At 39.0% G+C, this 21,068-nt stretch overlaps 1 protein-coding gene across 2 annotated transcripts in view; it reads right to left on the bottom strand.

Annotated features, from left to right (window-relative positions):
* Positions 1–17,583, bottom strand: part of MLLT10 (MLLT10 histone lysine methyltransferase DOT1L cofactor) — a 131,521-nt gene extending 113,938 nt beyond the window's left edge. Inside the window, exons 1-3 of one of the 2 annotated variants that reach the window (XM_059818389.1) lie at positions 17,558–17,583; positions 16,763–16,931; positions 12,979–13,058 (exon numbers count right to left, since the gene is read on the bottom strand). In XM_059818389.1, the coding sequence (XP_059674372.1) occupies positions 12,979–13,058; positions 16,763–16,931 (249 nt within the window). In that variant the 5' untranslated portion in view covers positions 17,558–17,583. Of the gene's footprint in view, positions 1–12,978; positions 13,059–16,762; positions 16,948–17,557 lie in introns of those variants that run through there. The other variant, XM_059818390.1, reaches the window with a different exon arrangement.
* Between the last annotated feature and the right edge of the window lie 3,485 nt (positions 17,584–21,068).

Raw genomic sequence — 21,068 nt, forward strand, 5'->3', positions numbered from 1 at the left:
GCCAGGTGGGAACACTGTGCTTCATCCCTTCAGACAAGTCATTAGTAAAGCATTCTTCCTTTTTTTTCTTTTAACTAACACTTTATTACTAGTTCTAAAATCTTACAGCAAGATAGTATTTCAAAAAAGGTAATAGTTTCAGCTGAGAATTTGCAAAGTGACTAAAAAAAAAAAATCTCAGGTACTTTCAACATGCTTAAATGCATGTTGTTACAAAGGATTCCGTAGGAGAAAGGAAAGGACGTAGTTGGATGTATATGTATCTCAGAAGTCCAGTTACTTACAATTTCTTATTTGAATGCTTTTGTCCATGCAGTATCTCTCTTCCAGTTTACTTATGGACAGAGCTTGGAGCTTAAGTGAACAGCAACAGCTGAATCTCTGTACTAAATGCCACATCACATACAACTCATATGATGGAATAAAGCTTTGATCTCTGCAACACTGTATAAGGAATAATCTGACCATCTGTATAGATGGTGATGACCATGCCAGGGCTCTCTTCTCCACTTGTGCGTTCTAAGTCTTCGCTCTGGCAAAGGATTTCTAACATAGATTTATCGTCTGAGCATTCAAAAACATTGTGGGGAACTACTAAACAAGCTGAAGGTGGGGTAGCAGGGGCGGACACAACACCCACAGGATTTTACAGCATAAATAGGGCAAGCTCCTATGACTGATCAATAATTCAGATAAACATCATCAGGTTAGCCAGTGCAAATGTGAATATCAAAGAGGCTGACTGTGACTCAAGAGAATAACCACATCCTTTGGTGTATTGAAGGGCACTAGTCCTATAGCAGGGAGGGGCACCAGTGCATGTCATGCTGTAGGTACAGCCAGCTGAGCTAGATTTGAAAAGGAGTGAAAAAAGACACGAATACTGGCTGAAGGAAGACTGAAGTTGTAGCAAGCAGCATTGTCCCTTCCCTTCCTGTCCCTACAGAGTATAACATGGACATCTAATTTTTGCAGCTCTTTGGTGGAACAGACTCAGTTCACGGTTGTAGCTTCTGTCCAAGCAGAATTCAGGTGAACTCTCAGCAGGAGTTGCTTTGCACTATGAGGTCTCCTGTAGAGGACTAAAGTGAAACCAATCTCAAAGTTCTGCAGCTGGAACAGTCTGACAGTGTGACTGTCACAACTCACTTCTGAGCTACATAAACAGCAAGTTAATTAAGTGAAAGAAGACTGACCCTGTAACCTTAGCATCCAGGAGAATTGAGACTGCCTGGGTCTGATGAAAAACCCACTGCCTCCTGAGGGGTCCAATCTTTAAGAAGTCACCCACCAGAGACCTAAAGTGGTCAAAAGCATGGGAGGCCCATGCAGAAGGGGAAAGAACCAATTTTTTTCTGTCATTATTAAAAAAGTAGAAATAACCAAGAAGAAATAACAGTAAAATTAAAAAAATAAAGAATGGAGGTATCCACTGAAGATACCCAGCAGAAAAAAGTTCCAAGACCAGAAGACCAGAATAAGTCAAGTAAAGAAGGAGCTAAATAAACCCACCTTCCTATACTGAATTAGTTACAGTCCAATTTGGCTCCACTGCATTGTGGCACAAAGTTTTCTCCCCCTATTTTAGATAAATATGCCTCTCCATTTTAACCAGGACTAACAGCTACCTTAACCAGCATTAAGATAACGTTAGACAAGCCCAGTTACTGGAGTCGTCTTGGTTAACCTAACTCTACCAATTTTTCAATTGGAAATGGAGGAAAGGCATAGAGAAGTTGATTTAATCCAACAGACTACCTTATTCATGTTGAAATTAAGAGAAAGAGCAAGAGACATATAGTAGATAGGGAAGATAAAGAGAGATAGGAACAAAGCTATACAAGTAGGAGAGGAGAAAAAAAAAAGAATAGTAGGAATATAGCATTGTTCTTCCCTCAGGCTTCTGTAAATTTGGAGGAAGTTTCATAAAGCATCATCTGCAGACATCCATTATATGCTGTCTCTTGATATAAGACAACAAAGGTCAAAGAATTCTTGTGCAAGTGATTTACTGAATTCTGGTCCAAGGTAGGCCAATGGAATCATTCACCTGAATAATGACTGTCAACCAAGTGAAGTCCTGCAGGACTGAATTCCCAGCATTGCAATGAGGCAATAAACTGTGTGTCTCAATGTGACCTGTTAACCTAAATAACACAAGAAGATCTACAGCAGACTAAATATACTACAGTTCCTAAAAGTTAGCTGAGAAATTAAGCTGCAGTTCCAGCTGACTTTACTTCAGGCTCACTTTAAGCTAACATAATTCCACACTGCTGCCAAAAGGAGATCACTGGCCATCCCCTGCTGTATACTTTCTACTGTCTTCCTTGCTCTGGGAAGAGCATTCATTTGACTGTATGGAAATCCTAATCAGCAAGCTAAAAATAAAATACTTTTTTTTCAGCCAGATCGCTTCTTTGAGCCATCTATCCATAAGGCCATACGAACAACAATGCCAGATAAAAAACGTAACAGGAACACAGATAGGGAGTAGGGCAAGGATACAACCACCCTGTTCAGGAGGTAGCATCATCTATGCTGGCTATTAAGTGAGTACAGAATTACAAGCAAGGGCCTTAAAAACACACCCACCCACAACCAAAACATCACCACACCCACACACTCCCAAAAAAAGAAAACAAAAACCATACACCACACCTGAAACAGACTAATTTAATTTTGGTAGTAATATAGACATATTTCTTGGGCCCAGATCCAGACATATTTATTAGGCCAATTTTGTTTTGGTATTTCCCTGACATTCATATATTCCCATTTTTTTTTAACAGGCATTAGCCATACACAAACTGTTTAGTTTACAAGTTTATTTTCCCTCCCAAGCGGTACTATAGTCAGCATGACACCTATGCTTCCAGAACAGGTTTTTTTATCCAAAGTACATTTTGATCACAGAATTACTGTTTTATATTACTTGACAACGGCAAACAAACAGTATTTAACTGAAAGGAACAATTTTAAGAGGCAATACATGACCCTTAAAGTTACAAATAACAAAATAGCAAGTTACACAAAATCAGCATCACAGTTCTTGAAATCTGACACTCAATCTCTTTTAACACTTTATCACCAGGAGTTAAAACTTGACATACAAAACATCTTTTTCTGCTGCTCCTGTTAATCATTAATCAAACATTAGACTGGTTAAATCAATTTGGTTTTGTTGCGAGTTTTAGTTCACATTTTAGTGAAAACAAACCCTACACACACTCCATCAAATTCTTATTACTTTCTTAAAATTAACCTAGGAGGAGAGAGTCAGTTGCCAAGCAGAAGTAATTTTATTGTTTTACTTCTGAATTTGCTTCCAAATACATCTATTTTACAGCATGCCATGCTACTGGGTATTTCTGTATATATCAAAATGTACTAACGCAACACACTCCCCCAAAGCACAAGGACAGATTTACAAAGGCAAGCAAAGCAGCTGATCAGAAGGTTAGTTTCTAATCAATAGCTTTCCAACCAGCAGCCCCTGATGCTCTTAGCAACCTTGTCTCCCATTCATCGGTAGTTGCGGAAGCCTGCAGCACAGACGACTGCATCCAGGTATTCAACTTCCAAGTTCTGTGGTACAGCTTCACCTACCTTCACTAATATTCCATCCCATTTTGTCTCACCCTTGGGTGTTAGCAGAAGGAAACATACAAAAGTCACCTCTAATACTGTTTATCATATCTAAGATGATCTTTCCCAATCCTACAGACTTTGAATATGTTAGATGGTCCTATACACTACTACTTCAGATAGTACAGATAAAATACAAAGTATCTTAATATGGGTTAAAAAATTGGTTTAGAAGGGTTAAAGACATCCATATGGGTAGTTACTGCAGTTAATGTAAAACAATTTAACACTAGCAGGCACACACCCATTGCTGTCAAAAATGTAAAAATTCTGGGAAAAGAAAAGGGTTTCTAGAAAACAGCTCTGGATACAAAGTTGATCAGAAATCTTGTCTACAGTTTCAATCATGCCAATGCTGCACATACATCATCCTATCTATATATACCTAGTTGAAGTTTTTTATTCACTTTTTTGATGAAAAATTGTATTCTAAGCTCAAAGCATTTTTGCTATTTATTTTCCTTCTCCTCCAAAGGGTGTGAAAGTAGTATTCCATCTTCTCCAGAGGAAAGAGTCTTACATTTTCTCATCTTCCTTTTATATTTTTCTTTCTACATCCCTTTTCCCCCTAGTGTTTTGGTCCATTTCTTTGATATAAAAAAAAAGGTGTAAAAAAAATAATACACATACAGTGAATGAAAACACTGAAAATAAGAAAAACTCTTTGTTTTCCCCCTAATAAACCTGGAAAAATATGGGGTCATTTTAGTGATTAGTTTGTGTTAGATTCAGGCAAATACGGTACTGAACAACCAATGTAAACACAGCTCCCTCTACAAAGAGACACCATATTCTAAAGACACTTACATAAAAGTGTACTAATTACACCACAGACAACTAGATTATACTTAAGAGAAAACCTCACTCAAATTCAGCTAATCAGAGGGTATGTGCAGAAGAACAAATGCCTTAAAGCCTACAAAGAAACAGTTTTTGCAAGATTAGACAACCGGAAGAAGAAAAACGCATAAATATTTGCAGAGTGGTGCAAACCAGTATACTGGAAATTTAGATCTTGGCATAAATTCTATCAATAGATGATAATTCAGAGGCAGTTAGTACAAAAACAGACCCAGCAACAGGATGTGTACCAGACTGACCATGTCTACATCTGCTGGCAGTAACCTACCCCAGCCCTCAGAACCCAGTGACAGCTCATTTTTCCATTCACTCCTCCAAACTATCTTCTATGGAGCAAAACCGATACTGCCAACATACAAAGACTCACCAGAGAAGATGATCCTCACAGCTATTGAAGCCTCCAGAAGCTCCAATAAAACTCAGAAGCATTCCCAGATGCTGCTGTAATTACTGAACCTCTATTCACACCAAACTTATGCCATCTATTCACATCAAATCCTTTTACTCTGATACTTTATTAATATTTTCTTTGGTGTTTTTTCACACACACACAGAATCACACAGAATCACTAAGGTTGGAAAAGACCTGTAAGATCATCAAGTCCAACCATTACAAAAAAAAAAAAAAAAACAAAAAAAACCACCACACACACCACACAGCACCATGCCCATCAAACCACGTACCACAATGCCACATCCACACGCTCCTTGAATACTTCCAGGGAGGGTGACTCCACTACCTCCCTGGGCAGCCTATACCACTGTGTTACCACTCTCTCAGTAAAGAACTTTTTCCTAATATCCAGCCTGAACCTCCCCTGGCGCAACTTGAGGCCATTTCCTCTTATCCTGTCACTAGTCACTTGGGAGAAGAGACCAGCACCCACCTCTCTGCAACCTCCTTTCAGGTAGTTGTAGAGAGCGATGAGGTCTCCCCTCAGCCTCCTCTTCTCCAGACTGAACAACCCCAGTTCCCTCAGCCACTCCTCATAAGACTTGTTTCCTTAAAACCAGTTAGGTACTTTGAAAATTCCCATTAGAGTTTATTTCTGAAAAAAAATTTTTTTTTTTTTACACCTAGGCTTTATAATACTTGTGAGAGTCAAAACTTCATTTTTCATTTGTTCAATACAGCAAAAAGGATGAATTGTGTAACTGCTTTTCCAAAAGCTTCTATAGGAATACATGCTCTGACAATGAAGAGGCTGCTATCTACAAAACCAAATCCACATTTTCTTATTTGTACGTTTCTAAACTACAGCTGCATAGCAATGTACCTTATCAATAGTCTCAACCTGCAGTATTTTAAGGCCTTACTTATTAACCCACAAAATACCCACCTTCAATATTTTGATCTAATGGCTCTATAAATGACAGCTTGCAACCATGCAAGTATTTGAAGCAGAAGTCAGCAAGTAGCTAACTACACAATTTTTCAACCAAAGTACCTGAAGAGAAGCAAACTGAAGTTCCAGTGTTTCCAACCTATGACTCACACTGGACTCCAGTATTTATAAGCCACAGTGAAGAACCAACAGGAATCAAGAGATCTTCTGCCACATTCAAGAATCCCCAACTGGCTTACACCACTAATAGAGCAAACGAACGCATACTGTCAGTACTTCTCTTCAAAAGTGCTGTGTTCTGCAACTTGACAACTTAAGAAATTAAGTCATCTCCATCTTCAAATAATCATTTCTTGATGCTGACAAATTTGCCAAATCTCTGCCCCATCTCTATTCAGTCATCTGTCCCAGGAGAAGGAGAGAAGTTTTTTTTAAAGCAGACAGTTGACAGGTAAAAGAAAAACAGACTGACTACCTGAAGCATTTCAGGTTTTATACCTGGGTAAATTAAAGAGACTCGACCTAGTTCTCTTTATCAAGGCATGAGATAAAAATATATGCAGATTCAGTTAGCTCTGTCAAAAACATCTACTACAGATAATAAATTTACAGACTGTGACAAGAAGATTAGAGGCACTCAACATGCAAATCAGCATTCTTCCAGGACCATCCAGTCAGTATGTACTACAGGTGACATCTAGTCATACTTTTACTCAATACATGTAAGGTAACTAGAAGAGAGGTAACAGAGTACAATGTAACATAGTGATGACACACAGCATGTATCAAGATCTGGCTACTCCAACTTCAGAAGTCCAAAGCCATACATCTCCCACTACATATTTAAGACTAGTAAGCTCCGCTAGATGTTGCGGGAATCCAAATTATAAATGTACACAAAGTTTAAGATTCACACATTGATCTTTAATGGAAAGCATCACAAGGCTATGAGAAATACCTGTCATGTTTGGCTGGATTTCCAACTAAACACCCAAGTTTTTGTTATCAGGCTGAAAGTATGCTACTGACCCAATTCAATCTAGCTGAAGGAAACACAGTATGCGATGGTTCACTTCAGTGTCCTCGTGCAACATGCCACAGCTGTACCCTAAAAATTCCTGGGTATAAAATGCTAGCATGCATTTTAAGGCTCCTTGCGGTTAAGGAGCTCCTTGCTTACTTTAGAGACTACTTCTGCCAGTGATTTAACGGGCACAAAACATTTCTGCCTAAGAATTAAGCAATTCCTGAAATGGACAGTGTTTTGCTCTAGTCTCACTTCGGTTAGTAAATCTGCCACAGAACCTTTAGAACATTTACTAAAGTACCTGTTATACTGATACCTATGTTAAAAAAAAAATTTATCAAGTAGTACTTGAGTGATGAAATTATTTTACATTGTATTTTAAAGCCTGAATACTCTATGTATCTATACTGAGCATAACGTAATTATATATTACTACACAAATAAGGTGTACATTTAGGTAAACTGCAGGCAATCAAAACTGAAAAAAAAATTAGCAGACCTTTTCTGCTATAATTAAGTGCTTCAAATAAGATTACGAACTCAGCTGTGTATTTAGAAACCAAGTAGCAAGTATGCATACAAGCAGGGAAAAATGCAGCGCACACACAAAAAAAGCATGAAGGCAGCACAATCAGAAATAGCATTAAAACTCCCACTTTGATATGCACAGTACACAACACAGTGCATAAGGTTCAGTTCACCGGTTGGATAGGAAGATGCCCAGAAACTATAATGTACTTCTGCAGCACATTCTGTCATTTGTACTACTAACCTAACTATTAATCAGACACTATGCGATCCTAAGCAATTCTGTCATCTTTTGAGTTGCAGTGCAATAAGGTTATGGATCTGTAATCACTACATATACTAAAAAAATCTGAACAGGAAATTTTTTTTTTATTTTCACTCGTGAAATGCAAAGTAAGCAACACTCACCCATCTATATAACAGAAAAGAAACACACATCAGTTAACCAATAGCATTTCAGAACAAAAGAATAAGTTTCATATGCTGTGCCTAAGTGTCTTTAGGCAGACTTTTTATTCCGGTTATCAGCTACAAACATTCACTGCTCTCCAGACTGCATAGCCATTCATAAAAGACAAGACTGTGTTGTTGGGGTAGAGGGAGAAGAGGGAAGCAGGAGGATATTGTTAATAAGTAGTAGTTTCTCATATTTATATACACATCTACTGGCAATTTGTATTTTACAGTCACTTTTCCTTTTCTTACTTAGAAATTTATTATTCTACTGCTGTGTAAAAGCCACACAAATAACAAAAGCACATAGGTCAATGTTTCTGTTGTATGCTCAAAACTAAAGCAATTTTTCTACTGCTTGTTACAGTATTCTTAAAAGTAGTTGTAGTAATATTCTTACATAAAATGTCCTCTAAGGAAGATTATGGATACACATTAAAAAAATATTAATTTCAAAATTTCTTTAAGAATTGTTTCAAGAGGTATCTTCAAAAGAGAACACATAGTATATTAGTACTGAATGATTTGGTGGCCAGTATTTCAAATTGAAGAAAAAAAGAAAACAGCAAGTTTTCTTCTTCTAAAATTTAGTTCACCTCTGTTGTGACCATATTTATCAAGGTGCATTCTAGTTTACAGATACAGATGTAATAACCACACCAAAACTGATTCTAAGCGCAGGCACAGAGATCCCATTCCCCTGAAGGCAGCCTGTTGAGCCAGAGCTGTCAGAGCTCTGATCACAAACATATCCACGTATCGAAAGCCTACATTCCTATTTCCTCTTTCTTTGCCTCCTTCTGTTTAGGCAAAAGGCAAGTAATACTACACCTATGGTTATTTTATACTACATAAACACTGGGGGTGGGGTGTTAAACTATGGATGCATAATACAACTCTTACAAGCAACTCTACAATAACAAACTTGTAGATGTATGTGATGAAAAGATTTTTTTAAAAAGGGAACTAGGAGAGGAGAACTACAACAGTTGTTAAAGATTTTAAAAAAAAAAAAACACCCACTCAAGCGTTCAGACTGTGGATCATCTGTGTAGCAGATGCAGGAACAGCTCAGGTCTGGCAGGATTACTAGCAGGAACCTATCACTATGAGAGCACAATGTACCTGCACTGGCTTTGGAGGTAAACAGTATAGCTGCGTTTCTACAGCTCTGAATCCTTAAGTATTAAGTACTGTATGATCTAAACTGACTCTGCAATGACAGTCTTTCTGTCTCCAAGCCAAGTTCCAAGAAACACGTGTGCAAGTGCAGAGACTCCAGTTATGCTAGATTCAGCTGAGAGCCAGATGAATACTATCTCAAATCTTATGTGGCTAGCTCCACAGGGAGTCACAGCCCCCTCAACACATTCCCCAGTACTAAAATTCAGGTGGCTTACTAGACCAGCTGTAGTGTCGCGCAAATGTGCCGACTCAGTTCTGCACCAGTACTGCATTCAATTTCATAAGCCACCCCAACAGAAAAAAAAAAACAAACTAACACAGAAATGCCAAATGGAAAAAACACCACCTTTACCACGTTAAAATATTTTGTACCAAGTCCCAACTTATTCTTCCAGATGCAATGACAGGCTTATAATATACATATTCCAGTGAAACAGATCAACAGATGTTGGATGCCTCTGTGCTGCCCGGTATCTCTATCACACGGATTATTCCAGCTCCCTCATGATAAGCATGAATAGTAGTAGCTTGTAATAAACAATAAATACATTGTCTATACCCTACTGTATACTATAATTAAATCATTCTTAAAATAGGATCATCAAGAAAGATGTTTGGTACATAATAGGACAATGGGGAAAGACGTCTTTTTGAAAAACGCTTGTGCTACAATTCCCAAACTTAGCTTCTCTCGTCTCTCTTTGGATATCAGTTCTATTAGCCCCTGGACAACATATGTGCACCATTCAATTTCCCAAGCTAGGACCCAAAGTCCATGACATAGTACTCCATATGTACACATCCTCACACGGACCCTAATATTACTTTTTCTTACATCAACATGTAGGCCAGCCTGCTTTTTGATTCAGAAGTTCAGGTACATGTGAAAACATCAAAAGGGCTCACTATGCAGGGTAATAACAGCTGGTGCTGACACAGACAAAGCTGGGAGCAGTTGCCACCCATCTTGAAGAGACTGACATTCCAAGCTTACCATAGGTCAGCTAAGATAAACTAGCTGATTTAGGGAAAACTAAGACTTTTCAAGCAATAATTAAAAACTTACACAGTGATTGTAAGAAGTGCATACTGGGATTACAATGTCCTATTTCTTATGTACTACAGATGCATGATTATAAGGTAAGTCAAATAATAACTAGACACCTCAGTATGTCCATTATTTAAACAGTTCAGGTTTACAAAAACCACAGTTTCTCTAACACACACAAAAACATGACCCTGCTGGAGCCAAGACTCAGTTTGTCAGGTATGGAACTGTGCTTTCCAACTAGTAGTTGAGCATTCAAAACCCAAGACACTGGCTACCACCTCACTATTAAAAACACAGAAATCAACCAGCCAGGAGGATTGTGTGGCTGAAAAAAAACCAATCAGCCGCCACTGCTTTCACTGATAAGCAGTATGCACCAGCTTAGCGACAGCACACAAAAGAAAGGGAACACAGTAGACATCAGTGTATAACAGCTGAAAGTATATGGGAAGCCAACTGCTCTAACCTGCTGTTAAGCCAAGTCCTACTTGAGTTACATGCTCCTGAGTTAGTCTATTTCTTTAAGTTGTTAAAGCAAGACTAATTTTAGTGCAAGAAATTAACCCTGGTCTCTTATCAGAATGGGTTTATTTGCCCAGTAACTGAGTAACTGCAGCTAAAAAAAAAAAAAAAAAACAACCACACAAAACAAACACCACCCCAAAAAACACACAACACAGAGCATCAGCATGGAAAAAATATGCCTTGAGCACAAGACTCCAGTCTTTTTAAAGATTAAAAATAAGTAAGTAGAAGCATGTTCAATGTAATACTGTTAATTTAATTCTGGTTTTGTCTCTAGACAAAAAGGCCAACAGAAAAATTAAGCTTCAGTCTCCTATAGTGATGATAAGGAAGTCTGCTTTTGCAAGTAAGCGCGTTACAACTTCTGAGTCTGATAAACTGGTTACAATACAGTTCCAGTTTTCATGCTGAAGTCAGAGCTTCAGTTTATTTTTGAAGATTAAGGGCTTCTCCAAGACACCTCAGAGACAGCCACCATGTTTCTAACTAACATACAAGTAGTTGCTAAAACTTCAACTGTTATCAGACTGTTCTACCTCATAAGCAATTAGTTTCACTTGAGAACCATCTAAACCTATGCTATATTACAAATGGGAAAGATTTTTTTTCCAAAACAGTATCAGTAATCAACTTGTTGAACTATACCATAAACAGACCCCACTAGAATGCACCAGGCAAAGAATTCACTTAAGTTCATCACTATTCCTCCTTAACTTGAACCAGTGAAGAAAAGCAGTATAATGCCTATCAAAGCTATTCTCTTTGGTAAACTCAAGAAGCTATCGGAACGCAGTGAGACATTATTTATTTTAGAACTCACTATAGTTCTCCTTCATTCCTTTTGTCAGGAGAAGCCAGGAATAACTATATCCTGAGATATGAGAATTCCCTATCATGCACCAGAAAAATCCTCCTAGCCACCATCTCTCTTTTCCCCCTCTAGATTTTTAACTTTGCTGTCCACCCGTATATATCAAATTCAGCAACATTAAAAAATGCTACTCTTAAAACTTTACATTGCTGATGGTCTTCCCAGGAAAAGAAAGAAACAGTACTTCTTTAGAAAGGGCAGGGGTTTTGATTCTCTGTTGACAAATATTTGGAGAGCACGTAGAAATCAATCCATTCTTGCTCCCACCAACAGGTCTGCTTTGGAAGGAGTAACAAAGTCTAGATTACTAGGGCATTATGAAAACATTAGTGGCAAGTTGGGAAAAAGTAGAGGAACGAGATTCTTCAGTCCGGTGCCAAAAATTCACACAACATTAAGTCATCCTATCATTTCTATAGTACTTTATATTACAAAAGGAAATAGATACAGCAAACAGCTCATGTAAACACTCTGCCAGTCACTGACAGTAACTGAAAATTTGGTCTCACGCTCTTCATTTGTCTTTAGATATGAAAGTTAGAAACAGTTTACACACTGTCCTAAGATGCTGTACCATCTTCTCTTCCAATTTTTATATGAAAAATGTTTTCAGAGGCAAAGGAGCAGCTTAGTCTTTCTAAATACTCTCACTTTATCTTTTGCTGGAAGACAAACTAAAAAGAGCCTAGTAGTGAGAAACATGATTGTATGATATCAGGCATTTTTAGAAAAAGACAGCTTGATCTAATAACATACAAGTCTGACCAAAAAAAAAAAAAAACCTTGTGTAATCAATTTAAAAAAAAAGGTGTTGGGTTTTTTTGTTGTTGTTCAGAAGGATTAACTGAATCCCCAATATTTACCATAAAAAATTAAAAAGACACAGAAAGAAAACGTTTCTTCAATTAGAAGTATCACATTCCAAGTAAGCATTAGATTCCGAAATTACAAACACTACTTATCAGTTAAGTGTTCCTAGACTGAAGCTTTCAACTGGCAATCTAAAGTTGCTGTAAAAGAAAACTGGACACAGATTCTATTTCTGCCCCATACCTAACTGTATAAGTATTAAACTGACAAAATTACACAAAACCCACCCCATAGATAAGAAGAAAATCATCTTTGAAATGGCTGGGGACAAAACACACTAAAAACCCCCCACAAGAAAAAAAAAAAAAACACACACACAGAAATTGTCAGAATACTTACAGACAGTTACATATTTCCACTGAAGAAAAAAAAAAGAGAGAAAAAAAAAGAGAGAAAAAAAAGAAAGAGAAAGAGAGAAAAAAGAAAGAGAGAAAAAGAAAGAGAAAGAGAGAAAAAAAAGAGAAAAAAAAGAGAGAAAACAGGTCTTCTGAATAGCATCTAGATGGAACTATGACAGAAAGCTAAGCTATTTTCTACTATTACTGGGATACTTGGGTAAATATTATCCACACAAGCATTATAAGTAGCAGTACTTAATAAACAAAGGACATACCACTCTGGCTGCTCTTTCCTGAGATTCACACTTCCTGCAAAACCAAGGTCCAGTGGGTACTTGAACAATTCCATAGCAAGCTGTTTTGAACAAGACAAAATATTTCAGCAAACATAAGCAGCACTACAGTACTACTAATATGAATAAGAAAAGCTTAGTATTAGTTGATCTCACATCATTTTAATAAGTCAAACTGACATCTATACATTGCACATGAAATCCTGTCACAATGGTACTAGAAATGAAGTACAACAAGCTTCTGCTTAAAAATTTATGCAAAATTTGTTAAATAAAACAAAATACTGATTAGCTTGAAAAGTAATATAACCATTCAAAAGTAGCAATGTTTCACATGTGATCTGTTTTGCTATTTATTTACCAGCAAAACAGGTAAAACACTTCACAATAACAAACACCCATCACCCGTAAAGTCTTTTTCAGGAGAAAACTAAAAGCAACTAACAAATCCGAGTTTGTTATAAGACATTCATATACTTAGTTACAATCAAGTTCTCTTACTCTTTATGAGTAAAATAACTGGTCTTAAGTAGGAAATGCATAATAAACTGAACAAAGATACGAAGTTTGCTTCCCCCCCCCCGAAAATTCATATGGAGCTGTAAATACAAACTAAATTGAGCATCAGGGCTAGGATGAGTTGCAACTATAGCCAGGCTACAGCATAAATCCTTAGGAAAGAGATTTTGAGACATGCAGATTTCTCTGCAAGACTGTCATCTGTAATTTTTATAGCACGTAAAAAACCAGGAGTTCGATAAGAAATTCCACAGAAAAAGAGTTTAGTAATTTGGCAATACCGTTTATGTTTGAAATGCACAGATCAAGAAACTGTAAGAACTACTGAGGAAACGAAAACACAAGAACACAAGTGCTGTGACTATATTCTAATACCTGTATGGGTTTAACAACTAATAATAAACATTCAAAAAGCCAAACATTTTCCTCAAAAAGATAATCCTGAATCTGACATCATATTTTTAATATCTCAATTCCCAACAATCATGTTACTTAAATAAGAAAATCTGTTGAAGCGTGTAACTAGAAAAAAAAAAAGATAAATTAATAGTTAAGAGGAAAGCTGAAATTAAATTAGTATCTTCTACTATATATACAAAAATATTATTGATTTTGTGCTAGCCTGAAGAAGAAAAAAAAAAAAACGCAACAGTAGTATAAAATATGTCTGGCTAATACACCTTTCCTTCTACAAAGCAAAGTCAATGAAACTATCTCCTATTCTATACATACATGTAGTCATATTAAGATCAGTTACCAGATTTTCAAAATACATTATCCAAGTACTGACAGACCAAACTATCTTGATAAGCCCTTTCTACTGTACAATAAAGTTCTTCAACATGAGAAAAAACATCTTGTTTTCGTTGTATCTATATGAACCACAGATGAGTGGGACTTTGAATTCCTCTTTAGAAATTAAGAGGGAGACTTTAAATGTGCAATCACACATTTAAATTAGCAAGAGACAGTGCAGAGTAAGAAACTAATTACAGAATGCAACTCAGAGACAGGGCTGGCAATTAGTTCCAAAGGCAACAGGAGTTGGGCAAAGACCAAGGTTGAAGTGAAGTACTTTTATATCTGCAATTGTAACAGAATACATCTAGAGCCTAAAAAAGTCCACCACAGGTTTGTGCCCTGATACAATGTGATATTGTTTATTGAGTCCCAGGACTTCCTTTGGTTTATACTTCCACTACTATGCAAAGCTTCTTTAAACACATGATGAGATGTTGTCCTCCACAACTTGCCAATGGCTTAACACTTGGAGAGAAGTTTCCTCTGAACTAAAAATAATTATAATAACAAAAAATATAGTTAATAAAGTCTCACGGGTAAAACTCCTGCCTGAACTTCAAATAAGGACTACCAGCTTTAACCATGACTACTACTTTTATTACAGAAAGACTACAAAAAGAGTGGACATGCTTCCGCTTCCACTACCACCTTCGCATGAAGCATCAAATCCAAAACGTAAAATATCAATGACACAGTAAATCAAAACATACAGTTCTTCTTTTCTTAAATCCTCTAACAACAGCATCTGGATTTAGCAGCAGTACTTTGCACACTTCCTGCCAGATTCAAATTCAGATTTGGACCTGACCTTACCAAAAGAAAAAGTAGTTCAATATTCTTGTACCCAATTTACTGGTGCATCTCTGTATTAGGAATACTTCCTAGAACAGATTTTTGTTGTTCCCACTATTTCTGCTCCAACTGCTTCTATCGTCAAATTCTTTCACTGAAAATATTAGCAAGGCTCTAGATGCAAAGGAAGATGCCCAAGATAATACAGAAGTAATAGGTGGTTCAGGTATGACTTCTAAGAGTATTCATGTTTTAGTGTTCTTTTTCATGACCCTAAGATTCCACAAAAGCAGTTAACTTACTGGTTAACATTACTCAGCTCTTAAGCCAACAGAAAACTGATTCAAAACCAGGCTAATTTCACAGATCCTGTCAGCTTCCCCTCTGTGTTCAACCCAACAAGAATAACTGAATTCTTTTGCAGATCTCCTTAAATTATTACTATTTCTCATTATTTCTTGTCAGTTTACAAAGGAGCATATACCTGAAACAGTTACTATATCATCTTCCACACAATTTAAGACCAAGCATGAGACGCACATTAGTAGTACTTTCACATGCGCTAGGTATTCAGACTAATGAACTGGATTTAGGATTTTCTGTCTCTTCCAATTTGTACACCATCTAGAAGGAGTCAAAGAGCCAGCCACAGAGCTCCTATGACTACTTGGGAGTTGATACAGAGAAACTATCATCTTATTCCTTATTTCTGCTACCATAAAGCAGAAATCATCATAACTTCCTTTCTTACAACGTAAGCAGCAGAATCCAGTCTCTCCCTCTGCTCTCACAAGAAGGGTCAACCCACTGACAGAAACAAAACAATCACACATAGAGGGAACATGCCAGCTCCTGAGCTGAGCTGGAAACCAACCAACCAGCCTTCACTAATCCAAACAAATCCAGCATCAGCCATTCCAGCTAGCACCCTCCCCCTGCAGAACCACAACAGGAAGTCTCTTCATTCACCAGGAAACATCAGCCAAATGACATTCAAGGAAAGGCAGGCAGAGGAAGAAATCACATGATAGCTAACTCTTCCCTACACACAGCTCTCTTCCAGTCCTAAACCTTCCTCATCTACTGGCTGCCTCTCAAATAATTTTTTCTAACTTGGGAAAGGCAGGGACAACAGAGTATAGGAAGAAAGAAATACAGCAACAATTGCCAGAACAAAGATTAGTAAGAAGTTCTGCAAAGAAGGAAAGGAGTTTTAAGTAGTCTTTGGACTGCTGCAGCGGAGGTTGTTAACTGGGTGCAAAGGCAGACTGGAAAGCATAGACACAGAAGAGGTACAAGGGGAGGAGGAAGGGAAAAAAAACTGGAAGGGGGGGTTCTTCCTTTCTCCTAGCCATAATAGAGGAAGTCATAATATAGTAAGTCTCACATGAGGGAAAAGATAGACAGACTGAAAGGATAGAGGATGACAGGACAGGTCAGACCAGAAAGCACGTGGCCTTTGAAACAGGGAAATAGGCTTCATGGGTGACAAGAAGGAGCTGGAAGGGGTGAAAGAGAGAAGAAGGGAAGAAAAACGGCCAAGGGGTGGCAAGGGAGGGAAGTAGGCCCAAGGGAAAAGGACAAGGAGCATCAAGAAGGAAGTAGCGAGGCTGAAGGCCAGAGCGGGTGAGCTGGCCCTCGCCTGCCTACTCACCTTGATGCACTGCGACATTGCAGCCATGCCCGTCGCAGTAGACAAGCGGGTTCTCGGCCCAGCCCCTCTCGTCGGAGCACACGCAGCAGCCGCCGATCATCTCCTTCATGCTATTGGAGAACTCGCCCTCCAGTGACACAGGCAGCAGCAACGGCTCGCTAGAGACCATCTAAGGGTTAAAAACACCGTCGTCAACAACACACACGCACACACACGCTTCACCCCCTGCCTGCCCCCTCCCCCGGCGGTGTCTCCCCTCAGTCACTCAGCCGCCGCCGCCGCCACCGCCGCCACGGCAATGATTTAGGGCCCATGACCGCTGGCTGAGAGCCTCTTCTCGCCCCCGCCCGACCAACCGGCCAGGCTGTATCAGTCACGCAAGCAGGCAGGGGCAGCCCGGCGGCGGTACACTGAGGAGGACACCACACAGCAGGCAGACAGGCAAGAGAGCGGGGCCGGCGCGCAGGCGCACTGCGCGCCCCCGCGGGGAAGGCCTCGGCCTGGGCCTCCTCGCGATGGTTCACGAGCCGCCCAGGGAACGTGAGCCACGGCTGAGAGCGCGCGCGTCCCCCCCCCCCCCGCCCGCCCGCCCCAACGGCTCCAACCGCCGCGCCGAGAGAGCGTGCGCGAGCGAGCGGCGCCCCGCCAGGACCGCCCGCCCGCCCCTCGCCTCGCCTCCGCGCGGGCCGGAAGAGCCGGCTCTCCCGGGCACCTGATGGCCCGGCCCGGCCCTGTCTGCCCAGCGCGCCCGCCGCCCCGGCCCGCGAGCCGCGCCGTCCCCGCTCGGGCACCCACCTCGGCGTGCTGCCACTCTCCGTCCTCCGCGCGAGCCATCTCGCCCCCCGCCCCGGCCGGCTTAACTCTAACGGGCTCCGCGCCGCGCCCTCCCGCCGGGGCCGCAGCCCGGGCCGCTCGGCGCGCCGCGGGACAGCCCGTGCGAAACCGCCTCCCTTCCCAGCCCAGGCGAGCGTTAGACGGGCTTATTGCTGCCCCCCTCCCCTCGGTGTGTATGGGGGGGCGGGGGAGGTGGCAGACATGCGCCCCGCTCCCACCCGCGATGTCACTCTGCTCATGCCCCCTTCAGGAAGGCTGGAGGACTCGCCCCATTCCCGCCCTCCCCTCCCACGCCGCAGAAATCATTTTTACTATCTTGTTTATTTTCTCCCTGATGTGACTGCAGGACTAATGCATTCCCGCTCACAACTTTTATTATCCTGTTTATATCCCCTCGGTGCGCCTGCAGGACTAATGCATTCTCACTATTACGACACTTCCCTGCCCTCACCGCAACTTTTACAATTTTGTTTATTTTCTCTTTGCTGGGGCTGCAAAACTAATGCATTATTAATCCCGCTCTCTCTTCTCCCCCAAAACTCGTCGTGCGGATGCGGTGCTGCGTGGCTATTGCTGCCACAGCAGCAGAAGTGATGCTGAATAGAAGATAGGACAGAGAAACCAGGGAGGCCACAGAGACACAAAACCAAATGTATTCTTCAATGCAGCTGTTCTCTACTTTTACTTAGAGGTGGATATGCCTTTCTGGAAGTTGGGCATTTGGTGGTATTTTAGTAAAACAATTCTAATTCTGTTGTCTCTTTTAATTAAAGGGGGAAAAAAGGAAAAGAAAAAAAAAATATATGGGGGGAGAAAGAGCTGAGGTGGTCAGCAGAGAGGAAAATCTCAGGCTATTCAATTCTCCATTGTAAGCAGGTATGCCTGTAGCAGAAGGAACTAATTGTGGCGATTGTTAGGAGCACAGAGAAATTAAATGCAGCCTTGCAAAATTCTGCTCACTCGCTTGCCCCGGGGCCAGCATTTATTTATTTATTTATTTATTTAGTGTTGGGCAAGGAAGATATCATTGATTTATCTTCATTATCATGCTAAAAGGCGGAGAAGCAGAATTTGTGCGTGGGCTATATTTTTCATGACGATTTTGCAAGGCCAGCTTAGTTGATACAGTATCTGTACAAATCACTACTGAATTATGTACATTCCTGGACGTGTCACTACCTAGACTTATATATATGCAGGTTATATTTTATACATTGTTAACTAATAAAACATCTGCACTGGTGTACAGGAGTATGACTAACTGCTATGTGGAAGGGAGAAGTGGGATGTGCACAACTCCCTACCCCCTAGAGACATCCGAGTCTGCCGTTCGTATGCAAGATATCTTAGGTCAGGCTCTTTTCTCTCCTTGAAAGTTTTAAGTGAAATTATTTAGGTAGAGTAAGAATGGAGGGCAGGCAAAAAACAAATGATGAAGGTGGCTTCCTAGATGAAAGGCCCAGCCAAACATGCGATTAACGCAGCCATTTGAGACACATTCTAAACATTTCTCTGTAAATACATGTTCCAGTATCTTTGAGAGTTTAGAAATTTTTAAGGCATAGGTAAAAAATGGGGGGGGGGGGGGCAAGACTGGAATGTAGTACGTTTGTGTAAAATTATTCAGTGATTGTTCTCAAAAAACCTCCACCCCACACCCAAATGTCCTATCTCAACACTGAAGAATACAAATTTGAACATAAAAATATTCATATTATAAAACATACTTACAACATTATTTTTATTACTTTTAAAGCTTGTAAAAATACCCTGAAAATTGCAGGTGCAAGCAATTACTTTGTAAGGAAATAAAGCAATTAATATACCCTGGTGTTTTTTAAAAACACAAATTTGAAGCTAATAGATACAGTGTCCCAGCCCTTCTTCATTCTTGTCAAGAAAATGACATCTAATTTAAAAGGCATTCTCAATGATTCTGTTAAACCTGACCAGGAAAAAAAAAAAAAATCACGGTACAGCAGCAAAACTGTCCTTTATTCCCCTGACAGGTAAATTAAAATAAATATCCTTTTAAAATTAAAATATCTTAAATATATTTTAATTTGTTGGATGAATTTATACATTTAGTAAAACTTGTATTGTAACAAACAATTGTAAATTTTTCTCACAGCTTTTTTTTTTTTTTTAATTAATTCACAAGGTCTTCCTGCAGTTTCTTCTTTGAAAAGCAACTAGTACCATTCCCGGGTCTTTCTTTTTTATTTTAATGTTAGCTATTTTAAGGATCAAGTTTTAGTTTTATAAAGAAGCATCACCAAAGAAAAAATTAATCACTGTGCAACAACTTGATTAAAGCCACACCACCGCAACAAGAGTATATTCGTGAAAAACCTACGGTACAGTTTTCAAATAAAAATATTTTAATCTCACACCATGTAACCCACCAGCTCAGACTGAACAGCCTGGAATTTTGCTTTGGTCCAAATTCAGTCATGCCTAATACATTCAATTATTTAATGAAACATTTGTTGTATTTTGTATGGATTTCTGTTTAATTCTTTCTATAGAAAGAATGTACATAGACTGAAAGCAACCCCATGACTACCACCTTATGGTATTGTGTAATATTTGATGGAAAAATTTAGATAACCTCTTGATAGTTCTGTAAAACAATCATTTAGAGGAGACCTTTGAAATGCAAAATAGGAAAAGAAATGCATTACCACTAAATAAATACTGCAAACACTAAGCCTATAACAGCTATGGAATCAGAACATAAAATCTTGTAGCATATATGTTCTTATGATGGTAGTATTTAATAAGCACTGACATGATACAGAAGGCCAATTTTCTGTTTTAAAAAAGAAGCCTGTCCTTCTTACAGTGATATAGAAGAGATTAAAATAATTAGAGAGGAATAGAATTCAGTAAGTAAGAATGAATAATTTCACTGTTAATCTAAATGCAAGGGGAAAATCCAATTCTTTTAAAAGGAACCTACAAAACCTTGGAGCTAAACAAGTTAGATTATAAGAAATGTACAAAAAGATTATATGTTTTCAGATTTTTTTAGATAATTTTTCAAATAGAATGAATGCGTAAGTGAAAGAAAATTACACTCTCCAAATGCAAATTGTTTTTAAAAGCTAAAGCAATTCCTCAAGAAAATGTTAACATACATTAGTGTGTAGCACTTTAGCTTCATTAACAAAAATAAAGAGGTATTCACCTTAAATTTTTACTACAAAGTAATCAGTTCCAACAATGCTAAGATTTTTTTGAATGCTTGCTTTAAATTTCACTATTTTTCTTCCTGAAACATGTAAAGTCGTATTGTAAGTTTAGAGAATAAAAGAAAGCATTGAACAAGAAAAAGTCTTTCATTTACTAAACCACGCTACTAGTTGGATATAATGATCAGAAGAGTCTTCCAGATATAACAGAAAAGCATAGACTTTATATAAAACGCATACTATATTAGAAAACATTAATTGATATTGGGACTTGGAGC

Source organism: Gavia stellata, chromosome 6, assembly GCF_030936135.1.
Source record: "Gavia stellata isolate bGavSte3 chromosome 6, bGavSte3.hap2, whole genome shotgun sequence".
Lineage (NCBI taxonomy): Eukaryota > Metazoa > Chordata > Aves > Gaviiformes > Gaviidae > Gavia > Gavia stellata.